At 43.6% G+C, this 17820-nt stretch overlaps 2 protein-coding genes across 2 annotated transcripts in view; both read left to right on the plus strand.

Moving 5' to 3' along the window:
• Window positions 1-8944, plus strand: part of BTK (Bruton tyrosine kinase) — a 35822-nt gene extending 26878 nt beyond the window's left edge. Inside the window, exons 12-19 of the mRNA XM_049872650.1 lie at window positions 149-276; window positions 1150-1224; window positions 2087-2258; window positions 2764-2980; window positions 4037-4101; window positions 4743-4861; window positions 5820-5977; window positions 8459-8944. Coding sequence (XP_049728607.1) covers window positions 149-276; window positions 1150-1224; window positions 2087-2258; window positions 2764-2980; window positions 4037-4101; window positions 4743-4861; window positions 5820-5977; window positions 8459-8530 — 1006 coding nt within the window. The 3' untranslated portion in view covers window positions 8531-8944. The remainder of the gene's footprint in view (window positions 1-148; window positions 277-1149; window positions 1225-2086; window positions 2259-2763; window positions 2981-4036; window positions 4102-4742; window positions 4862-5819; window positions 5978-8458) is intronic.
• An 838-nt stretch (window positions 8945-9782) lies between these two features.
• Window positions 9783-12456, plus strand: TIMM8A (translocase of inner mitochondrial membrane 8A). Its single transcript, XM_049871885.1, has 2 exons — window positions 9783-9997; window positions 11644-12456. Exons 1-2 carry the CDS (start codon window positions 9866-9868, stop codon window positions 11803-11805), a joined length of 294 nt encoding a protein of 97 aa, XP_049727842.1. The 5' UTR covers window positions 9783-9865; the 3' UTR covers window positions 11806-12456.
• The last annotated feature ends 5364 nt before the right edge of the window (window positions 12457-17820 follow it).

Below are 17820 nucleotides of genomic sequence, written 5' to 3' on the forward strand. Positions count from 1 at the left end.
AAAGGAAGGGGGTGCCCTCCCAACAGCTCCTTAATGGTCGGCCCCTCCCCATCCCTCTGTCCCTTCAACTCAAAACTTATCTCACTTCATTTGTTGGGTTCCACTGACTCTGGTTCCCAAGTTGCTGATTTAGCATCCACTTCCTCAGGGACCCTCAAGGGGTGATACGCCATTATGTTGTGTGTTCCACACCTCAGAGCCAGTATTACCTGGCTGAGAAGCACCTTTTCAGCACCATCCCTGAGCTCATTAACTACCACCAGCATAACTCTGCAGGTGAGTCAGGGGCAACTGAAAAGAAGGATGTTACAAACACCTGGAGAAGCAATTGAGGACACGGTGGTGAGGGGAAGAATAAGCTTCAGAGGGCAGTGTGAATAAACTGTGAAAATAAACCCCTATGAGGCTGGAAAGAGGTCAAGTATAGAGGTAGTCAAAGGCAGACCGGACACCCAATAGGGACTGAGTTCTTTTTGGTGATTGGTCAGTTGATTTAAATGCTCAGCGCTAAGGAAAGACACAGAAGAGGCTGATGATTGATCAATCAGGAAGTATTCACTGAGTTCCTACTTCATGCTCAGAAATTTCCTTGATACTAACCTGGCAATCTACTTCTGAAAACTCAGCCACTGAAAACCCTATGGAGTACAGTTCTACTCTGACAAACCTAGGGTCATCATGAGTCAGAATCAACTCGACCATAAGTATTAAAAAAAAAAAAAAAAAGAGGGAGAGAGAAGCACACGGAAACATTATGAGTCAAGGTCCTTGCCCTCAAAGAATATAAAATTAGAAAACATCAGAAGCCATTTTCTAAGTAGTGTAGAAATCCTAGAAACTGGCAGGTTGGTGAGGGCATTAATTCACGGGGAAAATTTCCCGGAGAAGGCAGGATTTGAGCTAAGCCTAAAAAAAGCCTAGGTAAGGGTATATTTAGTTGGGGGACGGGGATGTATTTAAATTAGTATTCTCTCTTTTTTTTGGTCCCTGAGAACTCTTGTGACAGGAGAAACTTCCCCAAAATGTGGTTTTGTGGAGATTTCCTAGAAAAACGCACATCAGAAGAGTGAGGCTGTGAGGGAGATATGTGAGGGATCATCGTCTAGGCTGCACCAGCTAGGTACAAACATACCCCTTTGTATGTTTCAGGACTCATATCCAGGCTCAAATATCCAGTGTCTCAACAAAATAAGAACGCGCCTTCCACTGCGGGCCTGGGTTACGGTAACTGCTTGTTTCTCTGGGGTAGGGTGAGCTGGCCAGTTGCAAGGACTACCTTCGGGAGAGCCAATTACACCTTAAGTCAGTGAGTGTCCTTGCAGCACCCAATTCTGCACCAGCTACAATTTTTTTTTTTTTAACCCCAAGGAAAGTTAAGACAAAGCCAAGCACAACTTTTTTTTAAATGATTTTTCTCCCTCTAGTGGCTTCTGTTGGTATTGCAAGCACATAGATTCATAAATTTTTTTTCCCCCCACCAACGAGGTACAAAAAAAAAAAAAAAAGCTCCATTTATTTAGTTTTTTAGACATTTGTCCCGGGAATATTTTGTACTTTTCACACAAATATTTTGCAAATTTTTAATAAGTTTATTCCTAAATATTTCATGTTTTGATGGTATTGTTAATGGCCTTGGTCTTTTTAAAATTATTTTTTGTTCTTGAAAATACACACAGCAGAACATACACCAATCCAACAATTTCTACATGTACAATTCAGTGACATTGATTACATTCTTCAAACTGTGCAACCACTCTCACCCTTCTTTTCTGAATTGCTGTTCCTGCGTTATCATGGACTCATTGCCCCCTAAGCTTCCTATCTAACCTCATAAAGGGATTTTTTGAGAGGCTGTTCATCTTCTTGCCTTATGACCAACTTTCACCTAAAATTCCCAGATTTCTCCAACCATGAACTCCCTGTGCCTGAGATTTACCATGAGCAAAGATGGATAAGTATTCCTGAGAACTTCACTTTTACTAGTTCCCTATTTCTACCTCAGTAAGGATTATCTAGTGTAGGAATTTTATATGCATAATCACTGGGTTAACTCCCAAAGAATCACACCAAAGTTTTGTTGTTATAGGATCATGGGAAATAGATCCAAAGGACCTGACATTCTTGAAGGAGCTGGGGACTGGACAATTTGGGGTAGTAAAGTACGGGAAATGGAGAGGCCAGTATGACGTGGCCATCAAGATGATCAAAGAAGGCTCCATGTCCGAGGATGAGTTCATTGAAGAAGCCAAAGTCATGATGTGAGTTACAGTCCAAACTCAACTCTTTGCTGGAATCTAAGAATGACCAGGATAACATACTATGGTTTAAGGTGACTTACAGTGAGAGAGATTTGGGACCAGGGCCTGAGGTCAACCTTTGATTTGTGGGAGTTCTAGCTGCTAAGGTAATCATTTCTCTGCCTTAGATATTGGTTGAGAATAGTATTGATCATGGATGTGTACCATCTCAGTAGCATTTGGGAGCAGATGTAGAAAATGAGACTATCAAAAGAATGATTTTAATTTAGCCTTAGTGTTCATTCAGCCCTGGGCTTGTTTTCTGTTCTATTGATGGGCTCTAAATCCCTGCTCACTCCCACATATTAGGCACTTGAGGTTTAGGGTGGGAAGGAGGAACGTAAACTTGCCGTTATGGTCCTTTATCTGGTGCTCTACTTCTAGGCCAACCCCTTTCTTCCCCAGCCCCTTTATGACTAGTATGTAGGGCCAGAAGGGGAGGACTAGTTCATTGCGTCTTCTGTAGGAATCTTTCCCATGAGAAGCTGGTGCAGTTGTATGGCGTCTGCACCAAACAGCGTCCCATCTTTATCATCACTGAGTACATGGCCAATGGCTGCCTCCTGAACTACCTGAGGGAGATGCGACACCGCTTCCAGACTCAGCAGCTGCTGGAGATGTGCAAGGATGTCTGTGAAGCCATGGAATACCTGGAGTCAAAGCAGTTCCTTCACCGAGACCTGGTGGGACCTCAGGAGGATTGGCCTGGGGCTGAGGGCTGAGGGGATAGAAGTAGCAGTGGAAGATATACCATACACTGATGGGGAAAGGAGGTTACTGGTGCCATTGTTTAAGTTTTATCTAGAAAACGCTAAAAGTTAGTTGTGCCTCTGCCCCAGTGGAGAACCAGTCAACTATCTCCAGCCTCAAATCCATGGGTTTTGCCACGGTGGATACTACAGCAGTGACTCCCCACCAAGCCCCCAAAAGGAAATGGTGGGGCCCTTCAGTGGCCATTCTGGACTTGGAACAGGAGGGCAACCCAACCCTGTGCTTCCCAAAGGGACTGCTCCTGGCACAGAGCTATCATTTGGTTACATCAGAGTCACAAACTGGTGGCTTGTGGGTGTATTTGGCCCACATGGGTTTAAAAGAAAATGTTATATGTTAGTTAGCAGTCACTCAAAAAGAGATATTTCACATTAAAAAAAAACTGGAATTTCCAGCTTATGTTGAAAATCTGGACCACCCTGTAATACTGGGCCAGTATTCTCACAGGCCATGCTACCAGTCAGCTGAGCCGGAGCTGCCTCCTTTAGACCAGACGTGTGTTCTCCCATTTCCTGCAATCACTACCCACCCCACTCCATTCTATTACTTTACCTGCCTGGCCCCTGGTGGCATCTGAGTCTGTGGCACTGTTCGTTTCAGCTAGGCCAAGGCTAAATTGCTCCTCCTTCCACTGGCAGAAAAGCAGAAAACAAAAGAAACTTCTCTTCCATTCTCCCTTAATTTTCTCAGCGTTTCAGGGACGGGATGGGTGTTATGGAATTGCCCGTGTGAATTAAATCATTCTGTATGTCCTCAGGGCTTTACTTATGACTATGCAGCAGGTTGCTTTCCATGTGCAAAAATGCATCAAAATGTCTTAGTGGCAGCAACTGACTCTTATTAGGTGATAAGGTGTCTAGTTCAAAGTGATGAAGCTTCCCAGGCTTCATTCTGCTAGTGGGGAAAAGCTTTGTGCCTTTAACCTGTGTGCCAGGGCCCAAGTCTCACTGGTATTTGTTGTACTACAGGCTGCTCGAAACTGTTTGGTTAACGACCAAGGAGTTGTTAAAGTATCTGACTTTGGCCTGTCCAGGTGAGTGTGCCCTTTTCATCTTTCCCTTTAAAAGTGAAAATAGCACAGTACAAAGATGAGGAGACATTATAGTTTTTAACCCCTCTGTTTCTTTTTTCCCCTCATTCTAGTCTTTTCTACCATCTTCTTATTCCTTTTCTGCCTCTGAAGTATTTAAGTCACTTCTTTCATCCTTTTGCCTTATTGCTATATCCCTCTCTTTTCCTTTCTCCCTTTATCTCTGCCCTGCCTCTTTGTTAGCTAGTCTCCCAACACCTTATTTTGATTTGTAATCCTGTTGACTTTGCTCCATCCCGTCTTCTTTAATAAGCGGTCTAATTCCCACTGGCAATGACAGAATAGAAGGAAGCAAGGAGAGGAACAGGGAATGGAAAGGGGGATAGAGAAGAGCACCTATTAGATTTATTTCACTTCATCCTTCCTGTAATCACAATGTTTATCGGAAAAGCTAAATCAGATATGAAAAACAGGAAAATATTTTTTAAAAATTGCATTTGTAAAAGACACTGGTTGGCCAGCAGAGCCTTTTGAGAAAACCTGTAAGTGCACATTTGTGCAACTCTTGTGACTGTGCCAAGAAAACTAAAGCAAATAGCAAGCTCTTCTAATCCTAACTGTACCAAGTCCTGAATCCCTCGCAGGTATGTCCTGGATGATGAATATACAAGCTCAGTAGGCTCCAAATTTCCAGTCCGGTGGTCTCCACCAGAAGTCCTTATGTACAGCAAGTTCAGCAGCAAATCTGACATTTGGGCTTTTGGTAAGTGGATAAGACTGTAAAAATTACACAGCCTAAAGGAAGAGGAATGCAATGGGAAAATTCACACTTTGCAGCTTTCCCAAAGAGACTGTTCCTGCTTTCATTCATCCAATACTTAGGGAGTGCCACCTACATGTCAGGCGCCACAGGCGTTGCTGGGGATAACAACAGTAAACTAGAACGATCCCTGCCTTCTTAGAACTTATAATATATTGAAGGAAGCAAACAATTCATTCAGTATTTGATATTTTCTGAAAGCTAATTATGTACCAAGGAGCCCTGGTGGTGCAGTGCTTAATAGCTCGGTTGCTAACTGAAAGGTTGGCGGTTCGAACCCACCAGCTGTTCCCTGGGAGAAGGATGTAGTAGTCTGTTTCTGTAAAGATTACAGCTTTGGAAACCCTGTGGGGCAGTTCTCCTCTGTCCTATAGGGTCACTATGAGTTGAATCGACTCAACGGCAACAGGTTTTGGTTAGTTCTATACCAGGGACTCTGCCAGATCCTATAACTACAAAGACAAATAAAGATGCTGTCCTTCTCCTAACCAAATAATCCATTGCTGTCGAGTCAATTCCAACTCATGGTGACCCTATTACAGAGTAGAACTGCACCATAGGGTTTTCTTGGCTGTAATTTTTACAGAAACAGATCGCCAGGCCTTTCTTCTGTAGTACCACTGGGTGAGTTCAAACTCCCAACCCTGGGGTTAGTAGTTGAGTGCAAATCATTTGTGCCACTTTGGGATCCTGTCCCTGTCAGAGAGGAGCTAATATTCTAGAGCAACCCTGATCGCCATCCCATGTAGTCAGTACTATAGCAGAAGTTTGTACAAATGCAAAAAAACACAGGGGGGGAACAGTTGATTCCAATCTTTGAGGGTGATCTAAGAAGACTAGGACCCTTACTACCCCAAAAGACTGACAACTGGCTAAACACATTCTTTTTTCAATCTTCTAGGGGTTTTGATGTGGGAAATCTACTCTCTAGGGAAGATGCCATATGAGAGATTTACTAACAGTGAGACCGCCGAACACATTGCCCAAGGCCTACGCCTCTACAGGCCTCATCTGGCTTCTGAGAGGGTATATACCATCATGTACAGCTGCTGGCATGAGGTAAGTGTTTTATTGATTCCTCTTAGATTATTTGCTCAAACCTACTTTGCCATGTAAACTGCCAGGCCCCCAGGTCCTCCTCCATGGCTGCCTGCCAGCTGGACACAGACTGATAACTGTACACATTCCTTACCCCAGCCTACATCCCAAATTCTCTAATGACCAGAGGCTTTCCCAGGCCCACCCCAGTTCTCACTAGAGTATCATTGTTGTCAGTTGCCATTGAGTCGATTCCAACTCATGGCAACCCCGTGTGTGCAGAGTAGAAGCACTCCCTGGGGTTTTCAAGGCTGTGACCTTTCAGAAGCTGATGGCCAAGCCTGTCTTCTGAGGCACCTCTGAGTGGGTTCAAACCACCAACCTTTCAGCTGGTAGTCAAGCGCTTAACCGTTTGTGCCACCCAAGGACTCCAGAGTATTGTTAGCAACCCTCCATACGAACTCAGTTTTAGGGAGGGGGGTGTTGTGGAGCCACATCATGTAGGAAAACCAGGCAGCCAAAGGCACCCAGGCAAGCGTATGGACAATTGAAAGCGAAAAGTCATTAGAGTTTGTTTATTCTTTTGGGAGTCATAGGCCCTTTCTTCTACTTTACTAGCTGCCAATCTTTTCTGCCTGAGGTCCTAAATGAGATTATCTTTTTAATCCTAAAACATGAAAGGGAACTAAAATAGGTAGTACTTTTTTTTTTTTTTTTAATATAGTACACTGTGGGGTATGTGGATGGGTGTGGTATTTTGGAAATAAGGAACCTGTCCCACTATTATTAAATGCTTTGCTGCTCTCACATTGAGTCCTTCCAGAGCTGCCTTCTCCACTTGTCAGTGGGTATTTGGCAACCTTAACTTGACAACCTAAATCTCTTGTAGGAAATAAATGCCCAGCTCTTAGTTCTGCCCCCGCCACCCCCACCAAACAAGGAAAGACAGACAGTGTTCAAGAAGCACATATGTGAATCTGAAGCCTCCTCGGTGAGGTGAAGAGCAAGTCAGATCATGCTTCCTTGCCCTTGAACAAATGACAGAGGTCACAAGGAAAGTGTGGGAAAAAGGAGAACGCTTTGGAACCATTTCCCTTGTCTCTCCTACATGAGGCAGGATTAAGGGCGGCTGGCTACACTCCCTCACAGTTAGGGTGCCCTCACTCTGCTCACTAAAAACCATTTCAGACAGGCACTTTCTCCATAGCCTGTTTAAAGTAGTGGTTCACAAAACTGGACATGCATTAGAATCCCTGGGGAAGTCCTCAAAATATGGACTGCTGGGGCTCATCCCCAGAGAGGCTAATAAAGTGTGTCTGGAGTGGGGCACAGAAATCTGTTTGGTTTGGTTTTTCTTGGCCGTAACCTTTATGGAAGCAGATTGCCAGGCCTTTCTTCCATGGCACCACCGAGTGGATTCAAATTGCCAGTCTTTCCTTTAGCAGCTGAGTGCAAACCATTTATGTCACCCAAGGACCCTTTTAGAAGTTTTTTAACTTCTCAGGAAATATCGATACTCAGCAAGGCTTGAGAACCACTGATTCAAAGGACCAAGGAACTAATGACCTTTCGGTTCTGACAGGTGGTGACCATTCTGGCATGAGTGTGCCCTGAGTTACCAAATATCCCAGTGGCTTATGGACTGTGGATGTCAAAAAGAGCCTCAGTCTAGAAGCCAAACAGTGATAAAAGGTCCCAGGCACTCAGGATCCCTGCCCAGTAATGCAGCCCCTCATTTTGAAATGTTACTCCCTTTGTTAATTTTGGATATATGGGGTGATAGCAACAATGCTTGAAACAAAACTAAAAATTTTCACAGCTTATGGGATTTCAATTCTTTCAACCACTTAAACTTGTTTGGTAGCCATTTTCACTTCAGTATAACCTGGCAATCTGTTCCCATAAAGATTACAGCCTAGAAGGCCCTATGGGGCAGTTTCATTCTGTCACATGGGGTCGCTATAAGTTGAAAATTGACTCCACGGAGTGGAACAACAACACCCCAAATAAAAAATGTACTTGTGTGCAAATATATAATGAACCTAGCCCTCAGTTTTAATCAATACGTTTGTCAGTATAATTTGCAAATTTTTCTTATCACACTTATAACCTGAGTTATGAACAACAAAAAGTTCACAAGCAGTTTATGGAGAGCCTGTATTTCTATTCTTTCTTCCTTCTGTAAGCAACAAGGTATGGTGCTGGACATACAGTATGTACTTAATAAATGTTTGCTGCTTAATCATTGAATTTTTCTTGAATTCTGGACTCTGGACTCTAGTCCACTATAGGAGCCCTGGTGGCGCAGTGGTGAAGAGCTCAGCTGCTAACCAAAGGGTGGGCAGTTTGAATCCACTAGCTGCTCCTTGGAAACCCTATGGGGGCAGTTCTACTCTGTCCTATAGGGTCGCTATGAGTGGGAATTGACTCAACGGCAACGAGTTTGATTTCATTTTTTTCTTTTTAAGGCCACTATAACACTGTATTTTTCTTTGGTTTTAGAAAGCAGATGAACGTCCCACTTTCAAAATTCTTCTGAGCAACATTCTAGATGTCATGGATGAAGAATCCTGAGCTGGCCAATAAGCTTCTTGGTTCTATTCCTCTCCTCCACAAGCCCCAATTTCACTTTCTCTGAGGAAATCCCAGGCTTTCTGGCCCTGGGGCCTTTATACTCCCACTGAATACACAGAGACCCCACTCTCCATCTAAGAATGCCTCTCTTCTTTGACTCCCCTGAGAGCAAAGGCCAAGGAATTATTTTGCCTGGTATTGCTGCCCCCCCCCCCACCCCGGAAATTTCCGAAGAGTAGAAAACAGACTGAATTTGGATAGAAACAATTTTGGGAGGGAGGGATGTAAATAGCCACACAAGAGGCCCAAGAGCTCTTTGGGTAGGCATTAGAGCTTGGGGAGGGGGCAGATTGGGCAAGAATAAAATGGCGTCATAAAAATGGGAGGGGTGTTTTTGATAAAATAAAGTTACTAGAAAGCTTGAAGGCCTCTGCTATCTCGATTCATCATACAGCCCCCCTGAAGCGCCCTATCTCAGTATTCCTGTGATGTGGCATTGGTTTCACAATATTCCTGGACGGAGAACTCAACAGGATCCTCGGTATCTAACCCCTCAAGCTCTTGGAGAATTCAGAGCCAAACTCACAAGCTAAAGCATAGTGTCTGGCACAGAGTAGGCATTAAATATTTGGGTGAATCTGAAAGTTGGGGATAAACTCTGCCAGAGCCTCATTTCCCTATGTCAGGAAGCAGAAAACTCCATCAAAGAGCTAGAGCCAGGGCCCGGGAATGGCTAAGAAGAGTAATGGGACCAGGAGTCCGGCCCGCATCCAACCACTCTGGCTGAAAAAAAAAAAAAAGCGCGGGCCAATTTGGAAGCGGGCAGGGGCGGAGCTGCTGGGCCCCCCGGAACTGCCCACGTGGTCTGAGGTAACTTAAGAAAAAAAATATATATATATATAAATTTTATTTTGGCAAGTAACTTCTCAAGCGCGGGCCAATTTGGAAGTGGGTGGGGCGGAGCTGTTGGGCCCCCAGGAACTGCCCACGTGGTCTGAGGTAACTTTAAAAAAAATATATATATATATATAAATTTTATTTTGGCAAGTAATTTCTCGCCAGCGCCACTGCAGCGCTGGGCAAGTCCTGCGAGCTGAAGGCGCAGGCTAGGCGCAGCGGGGGCGGAACGCGGGTCCTCCCCGGCCAACAGCAGAGACAAAGCCTGCGGCCACGCGAAGCCAACCGAGCGGCCTGACGGGCTGCCTCGCGCAGGCGCAGTGCGCGTATGGGGGCGGGCCCTGAGCCGGCCGGTTGTGGTTCCGGTTCCGTCGCGGAGACACGTGAAGGTCGGTGAGTTGGTGCGGGGTTGGTCTCGGCACGCGTGGCCGCGCTGGGATGGATTCTCCCTCGTCTTCCTCCGCGGCGGGTCTGGGCACCGTGGACCCGCAGTTGCAGCATTTCATCGAGGTGGAGACGCAGAAGCAGCGCTTTCAGCAGCTGGTACACCAGATGACTGAACTTTGTTGGGTGAGGACCCTGGGGCTGGGACCTGGACACTTTTACCCACTTTCCCTTTGCCCTTACCCCACGGGACCCGCTATGACGTCGGGGATTCAGGGAGGGGGCGGACCCAGCAGCACCGCTTTGGTTTCCCCGGGTTCCACAAGCCGAGCTGGAAGAGAGAAGGGGTGACTCCACTTCTCAGGGGACTGTCATTCCGGACCTCGGTTTTGTGGTGCAGAGGACTGTGAATCAAAGAAAACTTATGCCGCTGTCCCACCCAACACTTTTGGGCACCTGAGGTAGAAGCTGACTAGTGCTGATCACCAAGCCTGACCAGAGCCCGTAGCACTGGAATTTTAATTTTAGAAGCCCAAGTCCCAGGGAGTCAGTGAATCTGCTCTTTGTGGACTCCCCGAGGTTCACCTCGATTACCCAGTTGCCCTAACCGCCCCCCCCCGTGAGAAATGAGTGGCTCTAGGCCACTAACTATAAAAGTGGCGTAATCTCTCCCAACTACACACTTACATGCCTTTCTTGTTGGATTGTTGTGTAACGCCAGGCTGTCTCAGGTCTGAAGGTTGAGGAAGTGGGTGTGCTCCGTGAGAGGACTTTGGCAAAAGGGTGGAAGGCATTTGCAACTTGGGATCAAAGTGTTCTGCTGGCTGTCGAGGACGGTCGGTACGCTGCCCACAGAATCCAGAGGCCAAGGATAACTTCCCTTGGAGTTGGAGGGTCTGAAGCTTGTGTACACAGAGAAGAATGAAGGAAATTCATTTGAACTATATACAGTAATCGGTTTCCATAATTCCTTTTCCCATAAACTTATGGTATGGCAGGACCATGCCCCCTTAACAAATGTCTACTTGACTCTGGTCTGCCTTGGACCAGAGTGCTTTGATTCTTGATATTTGGTTCAGGAGGGGGTGTGGTGGTTAAGGACCCTTTAAGAACCTGTAAGCTATGGACCACTCATTTTGAGAGGATTCAAGAACTTTTGGCTTAAGCAGACAAGGTTACAGAATCTCAGGTCATGGATTTTTTTCCTCTGGTAAGTTTTAGGCTGTCTTGCTGCAGTGATTAATCCTTTCACCCTTTTTTTCTGCAGTTAACTTGAAGGCATTTAATGCAAGCAGAACTAGGGTTATACCCAAACTCAGTGAAGTGCTACTTCACTTGTATTTTGCCATTTTCAGCTTTGTAATATCTCAGCTCCACCATTTCCTGGCTATGCTTTTGGGCAAATTATCTCTGTGCTACAGTTTCTCACTTTGTAAAATGAGGATTAATGATACAGTGAAACCTGTGAGAGCCAGAACTCAGCGGGACCGCCTTGTTTTTCCAGGTCTTGCAAGTTTTCTGCCTTTGACGGGGTGCAGTCTTATCACTTTTCTGTTACTCTCTATTAGTAGAAAATACTTGAGTTTTTCTTCTTTGACAGGTTTCTGCCTTATTCAGGTTCCGGCTTTTGCAGGAACTGTACTATTTATTCCATAGGGTTGTTGTGAAAATTTAATGTAAGTCTGTAGAAAATTGCTGGACACCTGATAAGTTGCCAGGTGTTAACATTATTAACATCAGATTCTATTTTAGGTGAAATTTTTCCTCTAATCAATAAGTAACTCTCCCCACCCCCAAGTTCCCTTTGTGATTCTGTATCTTGTCCTGAGCAGGAGAAGTGCATGGACAAGCCTGGGCCAAAGTTGGACAGTCGGGCTGAGGCCTGTTTTGTGAACTGCGTTGAGCGCTTCATTGATACAAGCCAATTCATCTTGAATCGACTGGAACAGACCCAGAAATCCAAGCCAGTCTTCTCAGAAAGCCTTTCTGACTGATCTCAGCGTTACCTCTTCGGAGAAGGAAGGTAGTTCAAGAAATGAAGACCTGTAGATGGGAAGGTTGAAGAAAAGGCTACCGGGGAATTGGTTTCCACCTTTTTTCACTTTGGGGACATCGTGTCATCTGAGAATGAACAAAGACCAATTTTGTGTGTGTGTGGTTTGAAGGTCATATGTGTATTTGGTTGTGTTTTTTAATGCTGATATTGTGAAAATAATTGACAGATGAATGGAAAACTCTACCAGATGCATATTACTGTATGTGGGACTGTGCTTTTTTCAAAGTCCCGTTAACTGCTTCCTATAATTTGAGAGTGGAACTGCTTTCTATAATTTGATAGTGGGACCACATAGGTAAAAATCTGTCATTTGTGTGGATTCATTTCATATTACTGGGGAGGCTGATAGTCATATTTGTAGCAGAAAGGACAGCTGTGGTGGGGCGGGAGAGTAATTTGCTACTGTAACTCCAGGCCTCCTTATCTAGTATTAGACTATCAGTGCTGGGAAAAAAACCTATGGAGCATTCAGACTGTACACTTCACTTTCTAGATTATCTCCCTCCCCTATACTATGACTTACTTAAAGACCTATATAAAGTATGGCCTCTGGAGGCAGTACAGGCAGCCTGAGAGTCTAGAGGCTTTTAGTTATAAAGGAATCAAGCCAGTGAAGGTAATTCACATTAGTAGACTGCCACAAGGAAGAAGTTAACTTCCCCTGTATTTCAGGGTACAGAAAAGTTAAAGATGTGCCTAAATTAGTCATAAAGATTTAGGCCAGTCAAAAACTAACAGCAGTTTCAGGTAGAGGTGCATGCCTAATGTTAATTACTATAGATTCTATTACCTGCATTCTTTTGATCATTGAAATAAAAGCTTCTACAGATTCAGCTCTGATCGAGAAGGATTTCTATTTTGGTTATCGCCTGCAACCCGGAGAGATTTAGCGTGGGCTGGTTATAAGGCTGAAATTCAGTCAGTCTAGGTGCCTGGTCTGTGTAAGGCATAACACAGTATTCCATGGATCCCTGACCATTTTATGAGAAAAAAAAAAAACCTTGAGATGAGATGGGGAGGGAAGGAAGTCAATGCTGACAGTTAGGTCCCTGAGTGCCGTAAAGAGATCATATTGACTGGATTCCCCTCTTCTTACTTCAAATCCTAGTAGATTGGAGTATAGACCTAAAATGGATGCACTTGTTCTGAGCCTCTAGTGCAAATTCATGAAAGTTGGGGAAATAAAACATTCTAGAAGTCTCAAGTCCCTATTTAGCTTTTCCCCATATAAGCACTACAAAGAATTTTTTTTAAATCATGGTGAAAACACATTTGAGGGCTTACTCTGTGCCAGGCACTGTTTTTGGTGCCAGGGATTCAGCAGTACACAAAAGAAAGTCCCCGTCCTTGCCCCCTGACCCCGGCTCGTGAGCAGGAACAGGCAATAAACGTAAATCTGTCAATACTGAGTGCTATGGAGAAAAAGCAGAGTAAGGGAATGTATGCGTGAGGTAGTTGTTTTATATAAGATGGTTAGAGGTGACTTCCTTGGGAAGGTGGCATTTCAGCAGAAACCTGAAAGTCAAGTGGCCAAGCCACGTGGGTATGTCTGGGGAACATCATCTCAGGAGAGGTGACAGCCCATCCGAAGGCCCCAAGGTGGGGGCTGTATGCCCTGTAGAACAGCCAAAAGGTCAGTATGGCAGGAGTGAAGTGAGTAAGGAGAATGCTAAGAAATGAGGTCAGAGAAATGTAGTAGTAATAAAAACAATGGCATTTTGAAGCCCAGAGAAATCAGGTTTCTGGTTTTTTTGGCATATACTGTATATCTGTATGCCTTCGTTAATTTATTCGCTCCAAAATTTAATGTGTTCATGTAAAACTTCAAGTCATGAAGGAAGGCTCTTGAGTCTTTTCCTTCTTATTAATTTAACTTAGTATGAAAGCATTCTTGTTGCAGTGAGACACACACTGAAATGTCTTCTTTTACAGTGTTATTGCTTGCTGAGCTAATAATATACACCGTGAGAAACAGGATCTGTCACGTTCATGCAATATATTTGAGCACCAAACATTTGCCCTTGTCCTCAGGAGGTTGTTGACTACCAGAACAACCATTATGACTTTTTTCTTTTCATCAATCTCAAATTAGTTTTCGGTACCTGGATAGAAAGCTAGTGCTGTCAGCCTTAATGGCATTCAAAGTCTTCATTCCAATTATTCAAGGTAGAAAACTCAAGACTAGACTGTAAAACAAAAGAATTGTTAACAGCCCCTTTTCCTGAGATGAAACCTTACTTACAAGCCTAATACATAAAATAGAAAAGTGAAGCTGCTCCGGTAGTGGGGGTAACTGGCGCCCTGCCTGCGTTCTCTCCTTACACACTCACTCCCCTGTTAAAACCCATTGCCGTCGAGTTGACTCAGTGACCCTATAGAACAGAGTAGAACTGCCCCATAGAGTTTCCAAGGAGCAGCTGGTGGATTCAAACTGCTGACATTTTGGTTAGTGGCCTGAGCTCTTAACCACTACGCCACCAGGGCTCCCCCACACTCCCCAGTGATGCCTAAAGCACTGTCTTAGGACCTTTAGGGTTTTACCAGGAATAAGACTATCCCTAACGTCTCTGCCAGTGAGTTCAGGAACTAACATTAGTGATAACAGATAAAAAAGAAATCAAGCAAGAACTTCATGTTTGTTGATGATAATAAATTTTAATAAGGAGCTTGTAACAAGTCAATAAGCCCCATATAGTTTTTGCGTGGGATAATGGAAAGCAATTGATGGCCCTTTTTTAAAAAACCAGTTATCCTCATTGACATCTTAAAAAGTCTTGGCCTAGAGAGTTTTTATTCCAAAGACCACCTAATAGTGCTTCTCTTGAGATACTTCATAATCTCCTTTAGCATTATTTTCGTTGGCATCTTCTGGACTCAAAAGATGGGGAAAGGTTTGGTGCACTTCACTTTAAAATCTATGGAGTAGTAAGGGCATTGTTTAGGCTTATTGATCTCAAGTGAAAGGGCAACAAGTCAGGACCAAGAGAGACCCCTCGAAAGGCTTGGGAAAAAAAAAGGCCAAAAACTATGGTAAGGAAACCACAGACGGTTGTTGAGGGCCATATGCTGTCATCCCTTGAAAACAATAGCAGGGCAGGTCATGACTACAGTAGTGAAAAGGACAATACCTGGGAAAGACTACCGACATCACACTAAGCCCTTGTTCAGATAGTTAATTTGAATGCTTATGTAAATCACAAGACAAAGCAAGAGTATCCAGCCTGGGGCTGGTTTTGTAATTAGGGTCCCTAAAATCAACAGCTTCAAGGCAATGCCCAAACCTTTGACACAGGACGCAAAGTGAGCCAGCAAAAGAACTGGTAAGAGTATACACCAGGATGTTACTCTGGCCACAGTGAGGTCCCACTATGAAGGCAAGCAAGGTAGAGCTGACCACTGCACACGGGAAAAAAGATAGAAACTGTGCTTGAAAAAAAATTACTATCTTTAGTACTTAAATAAGAAATGCTAAGGCAATTTGGCAATTAAACCATTACATTCTTCAACACTGTAACAAGAGAGCAGCGTTTGAACAATTAGCCATTTAAAGTATGAACTAATAAAAATTGTGTTGTAAGTCTAAACCTGTATCTTGTAAAAGTCACTCTCAAAAAGGCCACGCCTATGCAATAAAGTGATGGGAGCTTCTATTACACAGAAATACATGGAAGGGACAAATAAGATGTGGCAAACCAGGATTCAGACGTACCGATCAGGAGCTCCACGGGGCCCAGAGAATTTTTAGATGTATCTGCAATACAGTAGGCAATCCCCGACTTACGACATATTCAAGTTACAGTGAACCACACTTAGGACTGTCTTTTGTTTTTTTTACATCTTATCGTTAGTAATATGTACTGCATACAATGTTGCAGTGTGTAATTTGCTGATGTTATCATTCTCAGGGAGCCCTGGTGGCACAGTGGTTAAGAGGTCAGCTGCTAACCAAAAAGGCTGGTAGTGGGAATCCACCAGCTGCTCCTTGGAAATCCTATGGGGTAGTTCTACCCTGTCCTGTAGGGTCGCTAGGAGTCGGCACCAACTCCACAGCACCTAACAGCAACAGCGGCAACATCATACTCAGATGTTCAACATTATGATTTATATTGATACTGGTAATAAAAGGCAAGAATAATGAAAACAAAAAAAATGTATTCGACTTACATCAGAACCAACTTATGATGGAGTCATCGGAACAGAGCCCCATCATAAGTCGGAGACTACTGTATAACGATAACCATAGCTGTGTTTCATTGATGGTATGCACACATCGGCCACATATTTTCTAAGTATTTTACATGGATCATCTTTTTAAAGTTCTTACAACTCTATGAGAGTAACTATTATCACCATACCCATTTCACATATAGAGAAGCTGAGGCTCAGAGAAGTAACTTGTCCAAGGTTAACAGCTAACAATGTTAGAGCTGGAATTTGAATCCAGGCAGTCTGACTCCAGAGCTCATGATCGAAACTACTACAATAAACTGCCTCCTGATGTAAAGATGGGAAGCGATGTTTGTTTAAGGGGCTTGGTCATAACCACTGGAACACATACTAGAGAGGGCTCAAATTTTAGAATCAGGCAGAACTGGGTTCAAATCCTGCCTGCCAATACCTCTGTGACCTTAGGGACATCACTAACCTCTTTGATCCTCAGTTAATAAAACTGAGATGGTAATAACCTACCTTGCAGGGTTGTAAAATGAGGTAACATATACAGTACTTTGCACACTGTAGATGGTTAAGAGGTAGCTATTATTTATTACTATTATTCAGAATTGAGCATCTCTGATAACCCTGGTAGAGTCATTGTCTGAGACAACAGGAGAAAAACAGGAAATCACGTCATAAAAAGTTGATCAATTGATGAAGTGGCAGAGCTAATGGAGCATATAATAGTAAGAATTTGGGGTTTTATCCTGCAATCAACGGGAAGCTATTGGAGGATTTTAAACAGTGGAATGACATAATGAGGTCTGCACTTTTTATTAAAACAATACCAAAAAAAACCCCATTCCCATCAAGTTGATTCTGACTAATAGCAACCCTATACGACAGAACAGAACTGTCCCATAGGGTTTCCAAGGAGCAGCTGGTGGAGTTGAACCACCAACCTTTTGGTTAGCATCTGAGCTCTTAACCACTTCACCACCAGGGCTCCTTAAAACATTACAGAATTGTATAAAGTAAAAGTTCTCCCCTTATTCTCACATATGCATTTAGAAAGATCACCTTAGCAGCTGTATGGAGGTTGGATTAAGGCAGAAAGAACAGTAATAAGGGCATTTTACCAGTTCAGACAAGAAACTATGGAGACCAAAGGATCAACAATTACTTTAAACAAAGATGAGAATGTGAGGGGGCAGGGAAACTAGATTAATGAAAAACGAACAAGCAGAATGGAAATAATGAGAATGTTCATACATTGTGAAGAATGTAACCAATGTCACTGAACAACTTGTGTAGAAATTGTTGAATGGGAATCTAAACTTCTGTGTAAACCCTTCTCCAAAAATACAATAAAATATTATTTAAAAAAAAAAACATGGAGAATTGGGAAGCCCTGATGGCGAAGTGGTTAAGAGCTCGGCTGCTAACCAAAAGGTTGGCAGTTCAGGTCCACCAGTCGCTCCTTGGAAACTCTTTGGGGCAGTTCTACTCTGTCCTATAGGGTCGCTATTTGTCAGAATCAACTCAATGGCAATGTTTTTTTTTTTTTTATTGTACTTTAGATGAAGGTTTATATAACAAACTACTTTCTCAATAAACAATTATTACACATTGTTTTATGACATTGGCTAACAACCCCACAACATGTCAACACTCTCCCTTCTCTATCTTGGGTTCCCTATTGCCAGCTTTCCTATCCCCTCCTGCCTTCTAGTCCTTGCCCCTGGGCTGGTGTGCCTCTTTAGTCTCGTTTTGTTTTATGGGCCTGTCTAATCTTTGG

The sequence above is a fragment of the Elephas maximus genome, chromosome X (genome assembly GCF_024166365.1).
Source record: "Elephas maximus indicus isolate mEleMax1 chromosome X, mEleMax1 primary haplotype, whole genome shotgun sequence".
Taxonomy (NCBI): domain Eukaryota; kingdom Metazoa; phylum Chordata; class Mammalia; order Proboscidea; family Elephantidae; genus Elephas; species Elephas maximus.